Source organism: Geospiza fortis, unplaced genomic scaffold, assembly GCF_000277835.1.
Source record: "Geospiza fortis unplaced genomic scaffold, GeoFor_1.0 scaffold44, whole genome shotgun sequence".
NCBI classification, from domain to species: Eukaryota; Metazoa; Chordata; class Aves; order Passeriformes; family Thraupidae; genus Geospiza; species Geospiza fortis.
In genome coordinates this window covers 145320-165993 of record NW_005054404.1, presented here as the reverse complement: position 1 = coordinate 165993, position 20674 = coordinate 145320, and the positions used below count along the sequence as shown (strand labels likewise).

The following is a 20674-nucleotide window of genomic DNA, read 5'->3' as shown; positions in this document are numbered from 1 at the left end:
CGGGCGCGGCGGGGGAGCCCCGAACGCTGGGGCCGCGCTGCAGGGGCGTCAGCCTGGAAGTTCCCGGGGAAGAGTCACCAAGGGGGCTCCGCCTCCAGGCTTAAGTGGGCGCGAACGCCCACCCCCGCTCGGGCAAAACCCGCGCTCGAGTTCGGCGTTGAACTCCGAAGTTGCAGTTTTAGGAGCAAAGAGTATAAATACTGCTTGTAGTAGTTTCACCTAACAGCCTGAAAATCTTTCTGCGCTGTGGCACTTAAATACAGTAATTGTGCTTTATCGCTTATGTTAAAGTGCACGGGCTCGTATGGGAAGCTGTGATCCTTTCCTCTGGGTGCCAGGAAAACCCAGAACTTTATCGAAAGTTCACAAAGTCTGATACAGGCAAGAGACATTAAAATGGGAGTTCATTCTGATGTCCTAGAAAGCAGAGGATGTCCCTTCTCAGGAGAAGGATGGTGGTCACTTGCTGGTCCTGGCATGGTTCCCCGCGGGGCCATACCCAGACTCACATTTCTGCTTTCTAACCTGAGATGTACCGGAAAACTGAGCAAGTGAAGAGGTCGGAAATATTCTTCATGAGGAAGAGGAGGCCCTGGTGGCTGGTAAAGGCAGTCCGCTTGGACTAACTGATGGAAAGTAGGGAAGTCAGAGTGCTCAGAGGAGTGGGAGAACTCCCCTGAGGCTGCTGACCTTCCCAGCCTCTCATGGTGATTGGGAACGTCCAGAGTTAAAGGTTCACTCCTGCATTGGTCTCTTGCTTCCTGCAGAGATCTCAAGTTGTTTAGGTGCTTGTGAGCCATGGCAATGACCATCACGTGAAAATGTTGCTGAAATCAAGCAGCTGTCTGTTTCCATACCAGGCTCCCGATTCACATGGGGTTTGGCAGTCCCAAGGACAGTTTTTGAGACATTAAGCATCTGTGAAACAAGAAACTAAAACATGTGGAGCTTTCTCCTCGAAAGAAATTAATAAGAGTTAACTTTCTCCTAAACCGGGATGATTCCTCTTCCTGAAGAACATTTCTTCACAAATATTTAGTCTTATACAGCTTCCAGGAGAAAGGCAAACAAGTTGCCAGCAGCTAGCTCTTTCTCTTGAAACAAATTCTGAGAAAGTCTGTGTTGGTTTTTGGGTTTTTTCCTCAGCTGTTGTATGCATGATGTCAAAGCAGGTGTATTTCTCAAGTATGTATTGCAATGAAATCTGTTGCCAGAAATAACTTGCTTGTTAGAGAGCGCTGGGAATCAAAGTGTCTTCTAAGTGTCCTTTATTCTGTATGGTGTAATCACATCAGTGACTTCACACTACAAATGAAACATAAGTCCCAGACCTTCTCTAGAGTCTTCTGACTTCAAGCCTTGGATCCTGGTCTCTGCGCAGAATTATGCCAGTGAACCTAATGAAATTTTTCAGGTATGCAAGATCTGTATCTGATTTTTCTCTTGAAAACAGAACTAGGAGTCCAAGGTAGTATATGGAGAGCTTGATCTCGGAGGCATTGAACATGCCCAGGTAACTAACTGACCATCTGTTTTGCCCCCAGGTGTTTAGTCTTTCAGTCCTTCATCAGTTAACAGTTTTAGAAGCAAGGTCAGTCTTAGCCAGTGTGATAAACAGAGAAGTCTTACTCACTATGACTCTAGCTTTTTTTAGCTATCAACTTTTGCTGTTCAGTAGGTGTCATGCAGGGAAGAGCTAGGCAGTCTGTTACACTTTAAGATACAGTGTTCAGCAATAGTGGCCTGACAGCAGGAGGGCGAAAAGACTGGGAGAGAAAAAAAAAACTTGAAAAGATTGTCTTAAACTAGAAAATTGTTGAAGCATTTGCTCTTTGGAAACAAAGTTGGAATTTCTTTTCCAGCTCCATTTTACTGAGAAACTTGTCTGAGAAACTCTTGTGTTCATTTGATTGGGAGTTAACCTCAGAAGCCATGTATCTTTGGTTTGACTAATGTGAAGTTACAGGGGAGATTGTTCAGCTCAAGAACAGAAGCGTGGCTTTAATTCAGCTAGAAATGAGATTGCTAGAAGTTGAATTGTTGAAGATTTGGTATTAGAAGATGTTGTACATAAGTGTATGTGGATTTGGTGGAGTTTCATTCCCCTAATGTACTTCCAAGGAACAATATGCAACTAACAGAGCTCACGATGACCTCTATTTGACAAAAATATTAGCGGGGTTATAGAGGTTTAGGGAATCTTTAGTGTTTTCCAAAGCTCAGCGGGAAGAGAGATTCATATGTGTAAAGAGATTTATGTGTATACAGTAACCTGTACTTCCTGGAGGTATGCTTTCAATGTTGTTCAATTTACAGATGAACTTCATACCTTAATCTGCTGCTGGTGCCATAAGGGCCCCCTGGGGGATAGGTGCATCTGAAGGACCGAAGCTGTAAAAGTATTTTAGGTTGTTTTGGTTTTTTGTGGTTTTTTTCAGGGTTTTCTTGGATTAGTTTTTCTTAAGTGTTTCACGGTTAGAAACTTCAAAGTTCATATTTATCCAACAGTGTTTCAGAAGAGTTAAGTACTTTCATACTGATTCAGAAAATGGCCTGCTCTGGCTTGTTTAGTGATACTTACATATTTGCAAAGTTTCCAGTAGAGCTCTGTGAGTTGTAACTCCAGAGATAATACTATGACGAAGATGGGCACTGTTATTATGCAGACCCAAAATAGTGATGTGCCAAAAGTTTGTCATTATGTGGAGCTTCTTCCAAGCAAATAAAAATTTATGGATGGAAAAAAGTTTCCGAGTGTAGCACCCTAACCATTACCTCCTGATGTGGCCTTGGACCAAAAAGGAGTTAACCCTTCCACTGTATTTAGAGAATTTTTTTTTTTTTGACTGGGAAGTGGGGTGTGGTTTTTTTGTGGTGGCAGTGGACCTCCTGTAGAAGCTGTCAGCCTTATTTCAGGGACAGTAGGTGAAACAGATGTTTGAAAATTGAGCACTGAAAATAAGAGTGTGGCACATTAAGGAGAAATGGCAGAGGAGTAATAGGAAGCAGTTCTCATGCTTTGTTAGCATCCCTCTGCTTTTACCCATGCTTGCTTCTGACGGAGTCCATGTAGCACTTTCTGGTGCCACTGGTAATATTTGTTCTCATATGATTCAATTTGTCTGTGTAAGTTTAATGTGATGGGTTACCATATGGCACGATTTTGTTAATGTTAAGTGGCATATTCTGTCCCCATATGATTTACAGAATCAGGTAATGTCCAATTACTGAGTGTCACTTAAAGAAATGAAGGGACTGGGACTTAAAAATCTGAAATATGTGGAAGGTTTTCAATAATTATTTTTTTTTTTTTAGCAAAAATGCATTGCAGGTACTGGGGAAAATATGCTACTGCAAGCAGTGGAAAATGCTTGCAAGCAAATGGGTACTTCTGGGCAGGGAGAATGTGATTTTTATGGTTTGTTTGTCTAGCATATTATTCTGCTGTAACAGATGTTTCTTAATAACTGTTTATCAGTTGATAAATTAAAACAGAATTAATTGAGTGACTTGTGCTTAATCAAAATTCACTTTTTTCCTTAAAGTCTCTTACTTAAGAAAAACACAAAGTGCAGAGAAAAAAGGGGAAATTATTTATTACCAACTTAAAGTTTTAGTTCAACTTTGATCTAAGTTAACTTCTTTCTGGCAAAAGTGGTGGGTTTTTTTAGGGTTTTTTTTTTGCAAAGAGGAAAAGTATAAGTATGTATTTTCAGGGGATGAAAATACTAATGCATACTAAGTATCATATTTTTTAATTCTTCCCTAGTAGTTCTTCCTTACTTTTATAGCAAAAGTTGTAACAGATGATCTCCAAAGAAGGAGAGGCTTGTAAATTAAACATTTAAATTTATATGTGTGACAAGAGTTTTCCAGTCTAGGTTTGAACCTTCATTTGTTCATTATGATGTTTTTTGATCACTTCCGTTTTTTCCCTTCTCCCTGACATTCCTATGGTGTTCACTTTATGTGCATGCTAAAGTTATAAAAGCAGATTTTTAAAAATAATTTTTATGTGTGTAAATGCATGGTATGGATCTGAAGAGTTTTTTCTTTCCACCCAAGTGCCTCATGTGGCTAATGTATTTACTAGTTATATGCAATCTGTGAGAAATGCTTGTTAGGCAACGTAATAACTACAGCTTTGGGCAGCAGGATTTGTTGTTGGAATTTGACAGGTCATGCATAAATATCCCATCACAGTATTGTCCTACTTACTTCCATCTTGCTTCCATCTCTATAACTATTGCAGTCATGTGGTTAGAAATTATGTGCTTCTCTAATGAGGCTGCTGCTGAGACTAATGATCTGAATGCTCTGTACATAGCTGTTGCCAAATCCACATATATCCTTTCCAATGAATCTTTTCAGACCTGTGTTACTTTAACTAAACTTCTACTTGGCACTGACTGTCTTTGCCTCTGTCCTTGAAAAATAGCACACTAAGGTTAGGGAGGTTAATAAGCTCCAGAAAGAGTGACAGGAAATAATATATAGGCTGCAGATAGGCAGCAGACAATTTCAGCGGAAAAGAGAACATAGAGGCAGACTGAAGCCTTCACCATCTGTGGACAGAAGAGGCAAACCTAGTTATCTGACCGAAACAGTAGCTCTGTACATACCCATAAAACCAGCCATACCCTGGCGTGACCTGCTCATGCCTCAGTTTAGCCCTCTGGCTGTAGTTTCAGTCTGCTTGTGAAAGACAGAGCACGAAAGACTGTTGATGTTCTTTTGTAGCTGCCATCTATGCTATACTAGTTCAAGAAGAGCTGTTTAGATTTGCTCAGCCTTTTTCTCAACAGGAAGGAAGTTTGTCTTACAAAAGTCCAGTAAATAACAGGATTATATATATTCCTATTTGGTTTTGAGAACTTTTAAAATACATGTAAACGTGCTATGACCAGCATAAGAGTGGGTGTGTTTTGCCATGGAGGACAGCTTGTTGCCAGTGGAAAGGCTCAGACTGAAGAAGTAAGCTTTGAGAGCATTCAGACTCAGTGTCATGGTGATATAGAAAAATAGAAAAAAATTGTGAAAATAGAGACTCCAGTTGTCCTTAGCAGATGTCTGGCTACCATGTGTCACATCTGATCCTAATAAGACTACCTTTTTCCAAGACTCTGGAAGGAAAACGGTTTCTTATATTTGGTGTCACAGCCAAAAGCACTGTTGTGACTGGTGTTGGTTAGATACATTGTTGGGAGATAGTATTTCCTAGTGTGAAATAGTAGCTTTTGTATTCAATTATCCACATTGTTCCGGTCTTTTCCATGAACACGAGTGGGTCTGTAAGAGTAGTCATAGGTTGAAAAGATAATAATGGGAAATTCCGCATTGCCAGATCCTTGGTGAATGGTTCACTTCTGTCCTTGATGAAAGCCATCAAAAATGTGCTTGGGTGTTCCTTGAAAATTCTAATTTTGTCTCCTTGATTAGTTGTGTTTTAAACTAGGAAAGCCTGGTAAAGCACAGTAGATAGAGGAAATGAGAAGTTCATTTTCATATCATTTTTTTTCATTTGGCTTTGTTGTGCACTATTCTTGCTGGGGAACCTCACAGAAAATGTAAATAAGATATTTAGGAGCAGAATCTAACTTTAAACAGCAGCAGAATCTGACTTTAAACAGCAAAATCTTATCAATGATTTTGGATTATCTTTTATCAAAGCCAGTTTTCAAAGACACTGCTTTATTAGAAAATTCAATCCTCCTTCTCTTTGTATATAACTTGTCAGAAGAAATTTTTTTTTCTCATGTACATTGATTAAAACACTTTTGTATAGCATAGTGAGTCATTATTTCTAAACCTACCATAGACAAGAAGCTGCTGGTCAAGGGTTTCATGGCAGCTTTACTTTTTAACAGCAGAGAATGGAATCAAAGTGTTGATAAGATTATTACCAAACCTCTGCTTTCTAACTGCATTCTTAATAACAGTTGTTAATATAATGGCAGGTGTTTGATTTTCTTTTTTCATTTTGGTTTTGGGGTTTTTTAGAGGTTTTGGGTTTTTTGTTTTGTTCTGTTTTTAAGTATTTGAGTCTGATGTAACTACTTAGATTTTTTTCAAAAGCACAATTAATGCGGGAAAACTGGCATCCAAGTCTTGCAGTGTGCTGAGCTATGTTTCTCTGGAGTTCTTCCAGAAACCAGAGGTGCAGCTTCAGGCAATGAGGCCAAACCTTTATTCTATGGTGATCAGGCCTTATTTGTAAAGATGCTTTTATTTTTTCAGATAGGTACATATTGTTTCTGGCTGAGTTAAGGAAAAGCTCTGATTGATAGATGTTTATATGGTAGCACTGAACATAGATGAATACTGCATCTATATGCAATTTCTTTCTCATTGAATTTGGTATCGAACAATTGGTAGACCTGGCACTTAAGTGCCCTTTCTATCCTTTTTCCACCCAGAACATGTCATAAACAAGTCAGGAATTTTTTCTTTTCCCTTTCTCCTGCCGCTTCTGAAAGCTAAAAACGTGAGTTAAGACTGTACACTGCCTTTTCAGTATGAATTGCGATTCTATTTTTGTCTTGCTTTGGGTTGGAAGATTAGGTCGGCTAGAACTAAGGAGATATGAAAACATTTTCTCCTAAAGGATGCAAGCAGGTTGAAGAATGAGAAAAACACATGCTCCTATCCAAAGTAGGGATAAATTAATGTATTTTGCTTAATTTTCTTTTTTTTCTCCCTCAGAAATGTGTTTGTCCAAGATTTCTGTTGTGCACTAGGTTTGACTATGCCTATGTTCAGATAAATAGTTGTTGGTCATCCTACTGAAACTCCCATGGAAGCTGCTTGATGGGAGTCTTGTGGAGTTGAGTGAAGATGCATATGAAAGGGCTTTTGCTTTTTGAAGTGGATATATGAAACGGAAACTCTTGAGAAGACAAGAGAGCTAAATGGCTTGTGTTCCTGTTCTAGTGTTAACTTAGTAAAATATCTTGTTATAGTGTCTCTGGTTTCAGAGCACAGGGAATTCTTCTGTGGTTGTTTTTTTTTTTTCTATGGAACTTGATAGCAGTCTGGTTTTGATTAGACAGGGAATACAGACAGTTAATAATAGATGGTATTTAGAGCAGAGAATTTACATACTTGCTAATGACGTCTGCAGTGTCACAGTGATCTTGCTGATGTCCAAGTGGTAAGGCAGTGTGAAACTTGATCTAGTTATTATGTGAAATGTCTATTCAGCTGAGGAGAAAAACCTGGCTTTCTCCTTAACAGTGTTGGAGGGCTTTCTGTTCAGTACCAACTCCAAAATTTCATTTGTGTTTTTAATAAAGACATTGCACTGCAAACATATGGAACTGTTCACAGGTGAGTAATTGTTTTCTAAGAGATAGATGTGGTATAGAACACAATAAGCATTTCTGCAGTTAATTAGCTTGATGAATAAAATTAGTTTCAAATTTTGAGGAAGTCCTAAATAATTGGTTTCATTTCTCTTTTGGTGCCATCTGACATCAAGGTTCCAGCAGTGCCTACAGATGTGTTTCATCCTAGAAATGCCTAGGAAGCATGTGGTCTACATGCAACTGTGCCCATCCATATGCATGTTTTACACAGTTAATGTGCAGCTGTGTAACTCTGCCTCCATTATGCCGTGTTTGACTCTGGTCTCATGAGAAGAGAATTAGCCTGCTCCCTGAACAACCTGAGGAAGCTAAATCTCAGTCTGCTTCATACCTATTCATATTGGCAAGCTGACCTTCTCTGTCATGCAGGGTTTCACATCTCCACACCATCATTAATGCTTTGCTGCTCTCCGTATTTGGTATAAATACATCTGCTGGCTGTAGATTAACTATACAAAAGATGTACAAAATTGTGTACTTCACAATCAGCTGCTTTCTTACCTTCAGGTTTCAGCCTTAAATACAAGCTGTATACTAAGTATATGGAATTATGCAAATACCAAATAGATACATTATGTCAATCTAGTATCTATTATAGCAGTTGTTCAGCAGCTTTCTGCCCCTTTGTGTTTAGAGTAGCTGTAGCTTGTTTTCTGCCTGTTTTGATAGGGAGTCTTAGTGATAGTCAATGTTTGATTGTACATTTGCATGGTAAGAATAGTATGTGGTCTTCAAAGTAGATTAAATCACAACATTCTGAAAAATTGTTTCTGAGAGATGTGTTATCCTACATAAACAGTGCTGTGTGCCACATAACACCAGCACGGCTGTAGAACTACAGGAGGCATTTTGCATCTGAGTGACCAGACTGTACAGACAACACCTAAATCCTCAATTTGAGCACTATTGCTAGTTTTTCCAGGATGGAGAGGACAGCCGGAGAGTTTACAGTGGAGAGGTATTTGCTTCAGTCCAGGTGTGAAGTAATTGAACTGTGTACAGTATGAATGCAAGCTCGTCAGATAAAGCACTCCAGAATCTGATTACATGTGCCAAAAAGGTTTGTTCAGACTGGTGTAGCATAGAAAAAATATCTAGTAGCATGATGGGACATCTCTTCTGAAAGAAAACTTCAAGACTTAAGTCTTAGTAAAAGGTAGTTGGAGATGATTGCTTTGCTAGCACATGATATGTCAAGGAAACTAAGTGCTTAGGAGGAGACCCGTGACATGCAGCGTGCTGAACAATGTCCTTCCAAGCATTAGTGCATTCCATCCTACCCTCTTGTAGTCATCTCTGCTTGAAGCATGTTGCTGGTATGTCTTTTGGATAATGCCTAGATACATCTCTTCATCCTGCGCCATATTCTCTGCTTTTAAAACCCTGCCAAAGTCTGTCATATTTATTTGGGATCCTTAAATGCTTGGAGTCTCTCCCTTTGACTTTAAATTTCTGTAAAAGTGACACAGTCCTTTACCTGCATAGACTCATGTAAGAGAGTAAGAATAGCTTAAATAACTATCTCTTAGCATTAGGACTGTTCACACTGCTTTGATTCCTTTGTCAAATCCTGTCAGTCGGCCAACAGCTACCCAATTAAGCAAACAGAATGAAAAGATACAGAATGTCATTTTATTTATGATGGATATTTTCTCTTGGGTTGTACCAAGCATGGTTGTGAACGTTTGGGGTGAAATTATTCCCCAGCTTCTTGGGTTGATAATTTGCAGTAATGCAGCAATCTAACTGCTGTTGCAAAATTAATCCTTTTTGTATAACACAAGTGAAACTGGACCAACAAGGCTTCTAAGGTAACATGGTGATCTAATATGTATGCTCCATTCCCAGAAGGAGTGTTGCACCAATGCTGAATCACATTAAATCCTTGGGAAATATGCTTTGACTCCAGTTTTGCAAACAAATGAAGATCTAACATCTTAGATTATTCAACAGGTCATTTTTGTTCCTACATAACTGATCTGCAATGTGTGGACTGGCAGACTGGTTTGTCACAACTTATTGTGGTTTCTGAACTTCTGGAGCAGTTATCAGGCAGACCAAGTAGCGTGAGTGTCCTGAGGAAGCTTTGTAGAAGGATTTGTGTGGTTGCAGGGAATTGAAGACAGTAGCCACCATATAGTTCTGGAATTTTGGTCTCTCTTGTGTGTGCCTGAGAAGTGTTTGTGTCTGGTTCAGTACTGGGGTTATCAAAGACAGCAGTTGTTCCTTGAGGTTCGCTTTCCAAACTCTGGCCTATTACCACTTCTCTCTCTCATTGTTTTTGTTCAATGCTTCTTACTCAAACTATATTTGGAGGGAATAGAGGAAAAGTTGCTATTTGAGATTAATGTATTTAGTCTTTTTTCTCTTGAAAAATTCCCACTAATGTGGTACAGCAGTGTGGTAACTTACACTGGAAGTCTGAATTTTTCACGTCCTGGTGGAGGTTAATGCCAAGGAAGAAATTTGAAGTTCAAAGAATTTTATGCAATACAAGGAACTTGACATATGCCTGCCACAAACTTTTCTTTTCCCACAAACCATTCAGATCAGAAGAGGAGAAGTTCCTCTAGCTTTTAAAATTTATTGATGAATAATGTGTTTCTGAATTACATTAAAATGGGACTTAGCCCACTGCCTTGGTTTATGTATTTCATAGCATTTTCCCTTAAACACAACTAATGTTTATATTAACTAGCTTAGATGCCATACATGATTGCACTGTAAGTGCAGGATTTGGCTTTGAAAATAATCCCTATGACAACTGCTCTTTATTTGGAAACTAGAGACAGCATCTTTTCTTTTAGCTATTATTTTAATAGGCTTGATGGTAGTACCAAATAGATGAGGTTTGGGTTTGGTTTTTTTTTCCATTTCAGTGGTCGCAGTGTCACCAAGTTATTTTGCATTGCCCTGACATTTGCAAATCCAGGCTCTTTTTTTATGTGCGTCTACTCCCAACAGTTGTAGTGAGAATGACTACAGTGATTCTAAGTGCTCTTAATCTAATTTGTTGTTGTTCCTGACTTTTGTGCTCTTTTACAAAGCATTTACGAGTACTGACTCACTCATGAAAATGTGAAGAGTGCTTTAATTTACTTGTGGCAGGGGAAGGGAAGGGAAGGGAAGGGAAGGGAAGGGTTCTTCTGATACTTAGAAAGTACCTGCTGTGTGGAGCTGTAATTATCAGAAATATAAGGACAAATCCATCTATAGTTTTTCATTATGTGAAGGAGGCATAAGGACATAGGGTGAAGGATAGACATGATGAAACTGTATCAGCAGGTAGGAAAACACCCTATTGCTATTGTCAGTGTCATGTGTCACATGGGTGAGTCTCCTCACAGCTGTGCAGCTGTTCTCAGGAGGTACCCTGGAGAGGTGAGCAGGCTGGCACAAGTCAGCTCAGTGTTCCCACACACAGCTGTCAGCAGGATTAGCATATTGGGATGCCTGAGCTCTCTGCCACCTGAAAGCAGCTGGGTGGAATGTGTTCAGACACTAGAGATTCAGGAGTAGTAGAAGTTGGTAGAGAAGACAGAAAAAATGGATGATGAAAAGAGAGCATGAATTGTAAGTAAAAAATGCAGCAGCAAAGCATCTAACCATGCTGACAGATGTAAGTGAGCAGTAGAACCTGTGTTATAGATTTTTTAAAAAGATATTTGTACTATAGAGACCTGAGACTTGCCTCCTTGATAAGTTGGTAGCATTGCCATGTGAGAATAGCAGGCTGACCAAGGACGCCAGTCCACCAGTGATGGACACCAGTCAGGCTTCAGGCTCAAGCAACTAATCTGAAAAACAATGCTGTGTTATGTAGTTCTGTTCACTTGGGACTTTCAATGCTAAGCTGCTTTTTTTGAACCTGGCAATTTTGCCTCACCGTGTTCCTTATCCCACTCATTTCTGGTACTCTCTGGCCACTCTTGGAGCCCAAGGATTTGGGTAATAGAAATACAGCAAGACTGTGAATAAGACATTTTCAGGATTTGCAAACATTTGGAATACAAACTCCCCTATGCTTGCAGGGAGAACTTTGAGTAGGTAGTCCATTTGTCTGTCTGTTTAAAATCTCAAACAGCATAAAGCTGCTTATTCATTTTTTTCAGGCAGATTGGGTTCCACTTGAATCTCATTAATTGCCTATTTAGTTGTCATTTGTGTAGACTGAAAATAAAAGCTGATGATGTGTGGTCAAGGGAGAGCTGATCCAAGAGTGAAGTTATGGGAAAATAATAGGGTTTTTCCATATCGGCTTTGTGTATAATTGAAAGAATTGAAAGTCACAGTAATAACGTGAGACTTAGGGAGTAGGAATTCAGTGCCGCTGTGGTGAGGAGTGCTAAGGGTGCTGAAGAAGGCTTAGATATGGAAATAACTGCTCTGTGTGAATGATGCCTTGAGAATCCTGGCATTTGTCCTGTGACATAAGTTCTAGTTTATCTGTGAGGTAGGATAACACCTCATTGGACCTCAATTAAAGTGAAGCATATCTACTGATCTTACTCATCAGAATGCAATAAAAGCAAAAGATCTTTTTGTGCCCTTCCTAAAAGAAGATTAAATTAGTTTGAGAACTTCTGTTAACAAAACTTTTGCCTTAGTAAGAAAAAAAACTGTTCATAGTAAAGACAGTGCCACATGATGGCTGTAGTCTTGCTGCAAAATAGCAGAAATTAAATATTATAATGGAAAGCTTCTGTAAATGGAGTCATTCAGGCCAGGCATTAAATTAGTGGGTGACATGGTTTGGCTTTCCTCTTTAATCCTAAGAGCATTCTATAGTTTTTGTGAAGCTTCAGGTTTCTGCAGGCAAGTGTGTGTATGTATTTGTCATGTCATTTTAAAATACCATCATTCTTCACACCCTGTTATTAATAATAGCTCTTTTTCTCCAAGTTTTCTGGGTTGTCATTTTGTTGGAAAGTTATGAAAAGGGAAGCCAGGGGGAGGCTCTAATGGTACATTGCTTAGCCTTCAGACTCTGGGTCCACAACACACATTTCTGAAGCAGCAGCACGTGCTGTGAAAAAACAGTGCACTGTGGTGGCAGTGCTGCTTTTTAAAATAAAACCAGTGCTTTTTGTACTTGGAGAGAAACCTTTATTGCAAAGATACTGCATGTGGATTCACACAGAAGATGGGAAGTGAGAGGCAAAATAGGACCCATCTTCGTCTTGCAATACTGAGCTACAAATAATCTGCTAAGCACCAAGTGCTGCCATGCAAGATGTTTTTTCTCGTGATTTGCCAATCAAATTCATTTCCACTAGTCATTTGAGTCTGAGTACTGAACATGGAATGCATTTTTCCTAAACGAGACATTCTCTTCAGAATGGAAGCTAGAGCTACAAATTTTATGAGTGCTGAAATATCCATGGCAATCTTTCAATTTTCCGCTTTTCCTTGCTGAAATTCCAGTATTGGAGCTCAGATGTATAGTACTGTTGAGCCAGTAGATTTTTTCAGGATATCAGAAGAAATATAAGTTACAATTTTGTTCTTTAATATATGCTGTATTGTTGATATGTTGCAGTGGCATTCAACATTACTGTGAGTCCTGTAATATACACTTCTATTTCTTTGGTTTTTGTTTGTTTTTTTTTTTTTTTATTTTTCCCCCTGCAGTTCAGATGGAGAAAATGGAACTGATGAAAAAAGAAAGGCTGGAAAATCACCCACTGTGTCACTTCAGACCCCTACCAGTGAAATGGAGTATTTTGATGACCGGAAAAAAGTTGATCTTGATAGGTAATGCCAGAAATACTGTCAGTTTTCTTCTAGTAAGATAATTAAAATGGCTGCAACCCACTTCAAAAGCTGGACTGGGTAGCAATATTTATCAGATATCCTAGGGTTAAGTTGCCCTAGGATATGTGAATTGGAATCCAAGCACCTTCCTTAGTTGCTGTGTTACCTATTGCAAGCAGTCACAATAGAATTTAGACTCTGAGCTGGCTTAGTTCCCCTGTTCTAGGAAAAAATATATTGCACTGTTTGGTGCCACTGCTAGTTACATTCCTTTCGTAATCAATTTGACAGTCAAACAGAGATACAGTTTTAGTCCTGGCCTGTTTCCAGAGCACTTTCATGCTGGAATATTGATTGTCCATGGTAAAACTATGACATAAGTTTTAATTTTGGACTCTGTGCCATATATTGCATCAGATTTTTCTAATGTCTCCACAAAGGTACTCATTCTTCTTTTGTTGGAGTACTGAAATGCATTTTAAGTGCTTCTAAAAGCTAAAATCCCATGTGGATGGTTTGAACCTTTACATCCCTTTCGCTTTGTCAACTGAACAGTCAGTGCAAAAGTCAGTGGTCAGCCTGACACTTGTTTTGGTCACAAGGCAAATATTTTAAAAAAACATAATTTAATTTCATTAAGTATCTTTGAGGAAAAGATATTTGAAGGAATATGTTATCACTTTTTTCCCCCCCAAATATTGCAGTCTTACTTCTCATATGCTATAATTGACTACTTTTGGTGAAGGCTAAATATAAGATTTTTGTCAGGTTCGCAATTTGTTTCAGTTTGACCTGTACTTTATATAAGCACACAAATACATGTACTCACATATTTTTGAGTTTTCTTCTATGAGGGACTGCCTGAACTATGCAGCTGGTTTCTGTGCTAAGTCAGTGTCTAAGTCAGATTGCTATAAAATCTATTTCCTGCTGTGTCTCCATAGCACTTAGGGTTTTTCTTCCTCTCACTCATATGGTGCAGTAATGGAAACTTTTGTAGCACCTTTATTTCCCTACTATATCTTTAGCGCAACATATGTTTCAGTTCATTCAGTATGAGTCATGTGATGTGTTTTTTCTTCTGCTGTTCAGTTAGCATCCTGAGGGCCTCTGAAAAAGAGCTACCTGATTTTTATAGTATGTTAATATGCATTTATTCTGTGCCACATAGATCTCAGAGAGAGTGCTCTCAGAGAGTGCTCTCCTCTTTCTGATTTATGAAACAGTTGTCCCCTTCTCTGTTTGTTTTTCTGAAGAATCCATGCCATTAATTCCTCCTATATAAGACAGCAAAACTGATTCTCCCAGCCATCCACAGAGAATTTGATCTGTACTTGATTTTTTTAAAGTTGTTTGAGGTTTTGTCTGGATTCCCAGTATAAATGGCTGGAGCTGTACAAGTACAGCTACCTATACAGCTGGCACTCAGAATTCCATTTCATTTCCTGTAGGGTTGCTGGTTATCTTAATGATTTCATTACATTACACTACACTACTCAGTTCCATAGCAATCCTCTGACTTGTGTACCTATTCTTTGTTGCACTTTTCTAATGAGCTCGTAGCTTGTGTTACAAGGTCATCACTTTCTGTATGCTGCCTTCCGCCTCAACTACTCAGCTTTTGATCATTTTATCTTGAATTAGTAAGGAATGTGCATGCTTAGTATTGGTATTTCATATGTTGCCCAGAAACGAAGGTGAAGCTAAGCAATGTGATAATTCATTAAGCTGGAAAAATGTTTTGAACTTTTTCTATTTCCTTACCAGATAGTTGGTTATTTAGAATACCCCTTCTAAATTAAAAGGAGACCTTCATCAGACTGTCATAGTCAACAGTTTAAGAAAAGATACACTTCTCTTTATCTCTGCATAATCCTTGATGATTTAGATAAGTTATCTAAAGAATTATTATGTTCCGTGGAAAAGCACATTCTGTTGGTAAAGAATTGGTCTTCTTACCAAGACCAATGAACTGGGGACAGGCTTACATCAAATGCTTTAAATCTTCAGGATCAAGAGCAGCGCAGATAGTCCAGTCCTGATAAGCAAGAGTGACTCCAAGATTGAAAGGAAAAAACGTGCCTCAAATCAGGTAAGGCAGAGACTCTACTTGTTTGCCTACATAGAGTAAAAGTAAACACAACCACTATGACAGGGCTTTTGTTTAGCAGCACTATAGTTCATGGTTGTACAAGGACACAGGTTCCTTTGTCATCAGTGTATTTGAGTCTGGATAAAGCACAATATAGTATTAATAACCACATAGAAAAAAAGAGGATTTCCTGTAAAACAAGTGGGCAGAATGGGAAGGTGTGTGGAGGATAGGAAGTCCTTAAGGTCACTTGGTTGTCAGACTATCTAATAAAGTGTGTGTGGTTTTGTTGTCGGGCTTTTTGTTTTTTAGCTGAAGGCAAACGCACACTTTCATAAGCTGTTTCTAGATGTTCCCATTGATGAGCCGCTGAAACAAAGTAAGTATTAATCCCTGTGTTGTTGTTGTTGCCTGTGGATCCTAGATAATGTTGTTACCCAGCCAATGTGGTGATGTACAAGAGAAGCTACCTAAATTTTAAAAACTTTTAACTCCACTTACTTAGAGCTACAGGGCTTGATCCACATGCAGTGGGCATTTTATTGTAGTCTTGGAAAACTTAAATCTCTTCATGTTTGGTCTATTTGGAAATTGTAGCCCACTTTGCCATTCCTGGAGAGTAGCCTAATCTAATGCAGTGAATCTTTCTTAATAAAGACATTACTTGAGACAGCATTGATCAAGTGATTAGCTTTTTGCTGTTGATGATGTTTTAATGATGTTTTAATGATGTAGTACTTATAAGAAGAGAATTATACGCAGACATGTATAGCAAATATTTCTTGAAAGGAATGCAGGGAAGGTGGTTCATGAGCAAGAAATGGTTTGCTCAATGTCTGTGAAGTAAAAGCAGTATTACTTTACATGTGTTGTATCTCTGTTGGACATCCATTTTAGACAACATCTGTAGAGCTGGAAGTTTAAAGACAAAACCTTTCATTAAAATTCTTTACATTTAAGTAATACAATTACCTAGAAGTTAGTAAAAAGTTCATAGGAAGATAGGTCACATTCTCTCAGAAAAGATTTTTGACCTTTGGAGGCCAATTGCATGTTGCTATTCATTTTATTCATTTCAGTTGTTGTCCTTCAAATACTTTGAGTCTAAACTTAGGCCTGTGACATCATCTGAGCTTGTCAGTATTAGTTAAACTTACTGAAAATTTTAAGGTTTGACAATGTTAATCGAAAGGCATAAACCTAAACATATCATAACTTTGTAAAAAGAACAACAACAACAAAAAAACAAAAACAGAAGCCAGGTTGGCTTGGCTTGGGTTGTGATTTACATTCAAGATTATAGAATTTCTATTTGTTTCAGGCTTTACATGTGCTCTGCAGAAAGAAATTCTGTACCAAGGAAAGTTATTCCTTTCTGAAAACTGGATTTGCTTCCATTCCAAAGTCTTTGGTAAAGACACTAAGGTTAGTAAAATGTTTATATATAGAACAGTAATGCTATTCTTAACAACTTGTTCATCACCAGAAGTTCAAACTACTGTGCAAGGCTAGAATAGTAATACTTCCAAGTTTTATTGAGTACAATCATTATTTATAAGTGGTGTTTGAAATACAGTCTAGAACTGAACACTATTATTATTAGAGATTGAATCTTTTGTTTAAGGTCTTCGTGTCTGAAAGAAACAGATGAGAGGAAAGGATCCGACGAGCCGCAATGAGGGCATTGTCAAAACCATGTAACACAATTTGCAAAAATGTTTCTCTTGGGTTAAGTTCATAAAAGAGGAGGAGGAGCTGGAGGAAGGAAGGCTGTATTGAGGCCTTCAAGGCAGTAGCTGGGGCACTGGAGAGGAGGATCAAGCATATTAAGGGATTTAGAAAGCAAGAATTAAAACTGGCTTCTGACTTGAGTAGCAAAGCTCTCTGAAGGATTCTTGTAGCAGTGCTGTTTTGCATAAACAAAGAACAGGATAAAAGAAAAACAAGTTGGCAAGGTTTTTATTTGTGAGCCCAGTGTGCAGATCAGAACTGAGAGGTGAACTGTGGGGAAGATCATAAACTAGTCTTTCTTGGTGATCCACCTAAAGCTTAGTACCCCTGAGGTGAATGATACGCATACAAAAAAATCAAAGACTTGGGTCTGTTGATTTGGAGATTTTGGAGTGCTCTTTGTTTACATAAACTGCTTTGGTTTTGACTGCATCTAGGGAAACAGATCAAAATGCTTGAAGGATTTCTTTGGCTTCTTCCTTTCAGGTGTATCCTTGAACAAAGCTTCCGGTTAGATCCAGTGATCTAGGGGTTGATCTAGGGGTTGAGATTATCTCATTTCTCTGGGGTCAAGTGTTTTGATGGTGTACCATCTGTTGTTAACGGGCTTTTTATAAAGTATAAAAGTCTTAAAGATTGTTTAATATTATTGATAGCGTATTGTCCATGGTGACCTTATGGGTTGTTGTCTTCCACCACTTGGCCCAGGACTGTTGTTGATTTCTAGTTAATGGATTCTACTAGTCATAGACAGTACATTAATGTGGATGGTGTGTATGGTGAAAGCTGTATGACACAAAATAAAAAACAACTGGTTGACTACTGTCATTCAATATTAGTAACAGCTATCTTTGTAATTTCTTAACATTTAAGCTGCTGTACTAGCAGTCTTTGATTCACTGTGAACAATTGCAGCTACTTCAAACTGTGGAACGGCTTTGTAGTGCCAACTAAGCTAAATGTATACAAGAATATGGTAGAACTTTGCTGAGTAGAAAAACTGGTAAAAATATGCAGAATGATGATGATGTAGTACTAAGAAATTATTTGTCAACAAGGTTTTTAATTCAGGAATATATACATACTTACATATATGCTGAAGAGGAAAAACATTTTACAAGATAGGCTAGAATAAACACTGGAAATGTAATTATAGCAATATTGCAAATTACTCGGTTCTGGGTCTTATTTTCAGAAAACATTGTGGGGAAAATTAAGAGTGAAGGAGATAGTCCTTATCATTTATTTACAGCTTCATTCTGCTTTTAGAAATACCATCAAGAAAAAAGCTTGAAAATCAGGGATATAGTGAAAAATGATGTCGTGGGAAAGGGAGGAGGAAGTCAAGCTGGACAGGAAGAGGAGCATTCTTAGCAGTCAGATACACTGACAAAGTTTTCAAGACACAAAGCTTCTGTTGATTAAAACTTGTAAAACCATATAAGCTTAGGGATTAAGTGTTTCATTGTGAGAAACAGCAGATCTACACATTCCAATTAATTTTTGATAGGAGTTCTAGCTGCATGTCTGGGGTTTTTTTCCTGAAAGCTTTCATGCAAGGAACAGCTATGCAATTCAGGAGTTTTGAGTATGCAGTAAAAACAGTGTGTATATTCAAAAGTAAAAGATTGCTTCTTCAGGATTGAATAGGCATTGAAAAACTTTTTTCCAGGTAGCACTCATTTGGCTGTATATGTTGGCCTTGAGTCTTTCTTGGATTTAGACACTGTTTTACCCTTTTAAATTACTTTCTATGTTGCCTGCAGGTAAACCTTTTATTCTGAAACAATTACTGTTCCAGATAAAAGTATTTGTGATCAAACAGTGATTCCACCCCTCCAATCTAGTGCTGTGGGAGCAGTGCAGTAAGCAAGTGCTGAATGCACACATTAGTTTTGATTACAGTGATGTTGTCCATCTAAACTGCACACAGCAGAATGCCGTTTACATCTCTGATTTAAAGTTCTTTAAGGTGAATTGTGAACTGAACCAGCTAGAAAACTTGTAAGCTGCTTTCTTGTAGCAAGATTTGTGCTCAAGCAGTATTTAGCAGTCTTGCAACCAAACTGTTATTTATGGAGATTTTTTTTTAACCTGGTACATTTTTTCATTTCATGATTTTGTGTTACTGTTCTGAACAAAAGTTCAAGAAACTGCACAGAGTAAATTCATGCTCCTCCAATGGCATATTTTAATTCAGTGCTGTGATTACTAACTGAACAAATTATAAACACTTTAACCTTTCTTCCAAATTTCTCAGGTAGATCTGAGAGACTGTGCCAAAGATATTTTTAAGAGGATCTGTTTCTTAATCATGGGTGTTATTATATTATATACATATCCAGGATTATTATATTTGCCTAACTCACTAAATCTCTAGGCTTTTCAACTCACTCTCTTCAAACAGATTTTTTACTGTTGTAAATTGGTATTTACAGGAAGAACCCATGCAGAATATCTGAAGTAAAATACTCTGAAACTTAGCAGATGTTACTCTGATGTGGTTGGATGTAAACATAAAGGAGGAAGGAAAGTTGAGAACTTTTCAGTGTAAATGTAAACTGCCTCCTTGGCACACACAGGAATCAGTTGAAGTCAGCAGGTGTGCCAGTATTGGGTCTTTCAACCTTGCTGAAGGATGAGCTGTTTACTCACCTGCTTGTTGCAGATCTGTAAGTGGTGGGAAGACTTTTATGCTCATTATTCAACAAGCTTTTCTTGTCTGATATGTTCTGAAATATTTGGTTTCTAAACAAAGAAGTATAGCTTTAAGATTGGTTCATTTTGCTGATCTGCAGTGCACTAAGCGCATAGTCTTGTGAGAGCCAGAAGGGATCAGGAAAGGAAGACACAAACAAATTCTTATTTTACATGAAATAATAGTAATCAGAAGGGCAGTGGAGACATCTTTAAATGGTGAGTGTTGAAGGTCTGGCTTATCCCAGTAGCTGGGCTGGCCCTGCGGGAGAGAGTGTGATGCAGATTTGTATGTGAGTATTGGGATTCTAATGCTGCATTTACCTTGTTTCAGATTAGTATACCTGTGCTGTCAGTGACCCTTCTGAAGAAAACCAAAACTGCCCTTCTTGTGCCAAATGCTCTGATCATAGCGACAGTGACAGATAGGGTAAGTACTGATAGAGGACAAGGCATTTCAGTGAGAAAATAAATAAAATCTCTGTTTACCACGTGGTCTCTGTAATCATTCATTCCCTGTTTTCCAAGAACTCATAGCACCAGAGGAACTGGAAAAGCTGAGTCAGGAGGTGCATGCACAGACGGTTACCTTCTTTGTTAGCAGCTCTGTCAGTGTTCTGCCATTTACTTGTATCTCTTACCTAACCAGTCATACTTTAGACACACAAAAACTGTTGCTTACAGTGATATTCAGGAATTGTACTTGCATCAATCAGTAGAAAATATGATCATCCTATGAGCAGCTTCAGAAACAATGCATTTTCATTACGCAAATATTCTGTGGGTGCAGGAGACAGTACATAAAAGCAAGTTTGGGGTTTTGTTTGGAGTTTTTTTAAGGGTTAGGTAAAGCATAGCATGAAAAGCGTTTTAAAAGAAAGAACAGATCTGGATTATGTTCTTGTTCCTGCAGCAGAACATGGTAACTTTTATGTGCCTGTTCTGTGTTTGTGTGATAAACATCAAGTCGAAGGCTTAGAAAGGACCACAGGTTTTTGCTGCCATGCTTTGTTACTTGATCACCAGCAAAATCACC

General features: G+C 38.3%; 1 protein-coding gene across 2 annotated transcripts in view; it reads left to right on the top strand.

The window, feature by feature from the left end:
* Nucleotides 1-20674, top strand: part of GRAMD2B (GRAM domain containing 2B) — a 41807-nt gene that overhangs the window by 11521 nt on the left and 9612 nt on the right. Inside the window, exons 1-6 of one of the 2 annotated variants that reach the window (XM_031061236.1) lie at nucleotides 1402-1414; nucleotides 12996-13118; nucleotides 15129-15210; nucleotides 15523-15589; nucleotides 16532-16635; nucleotides 19973-20068. In XM_031061236.1, the coding sequence (XP_030917096.1) occupies nucleotides 13078-13118; nucleotides 15129-15210; nucleotides 15523-15589; nucleotides 16532-16635; nucleotides 19973-20068 (390 nt within the window). In that variant the 5' untranslated portion in view covers nucleotides 1402-1414; nucleotides 12996-13077. Of the gene's footprint in view, nucleotides 1-1401; nucleotides 1415-12995; nucleotides 13119-15128; nucleotides 15211-15522; nucleotides 15590-16531; nucleotides 16636-19972; nucleotides 20069-20674 lie in introns of those variants that run through there. The other variant, XM_005426182.3, reaches the window with a different exon arrangement.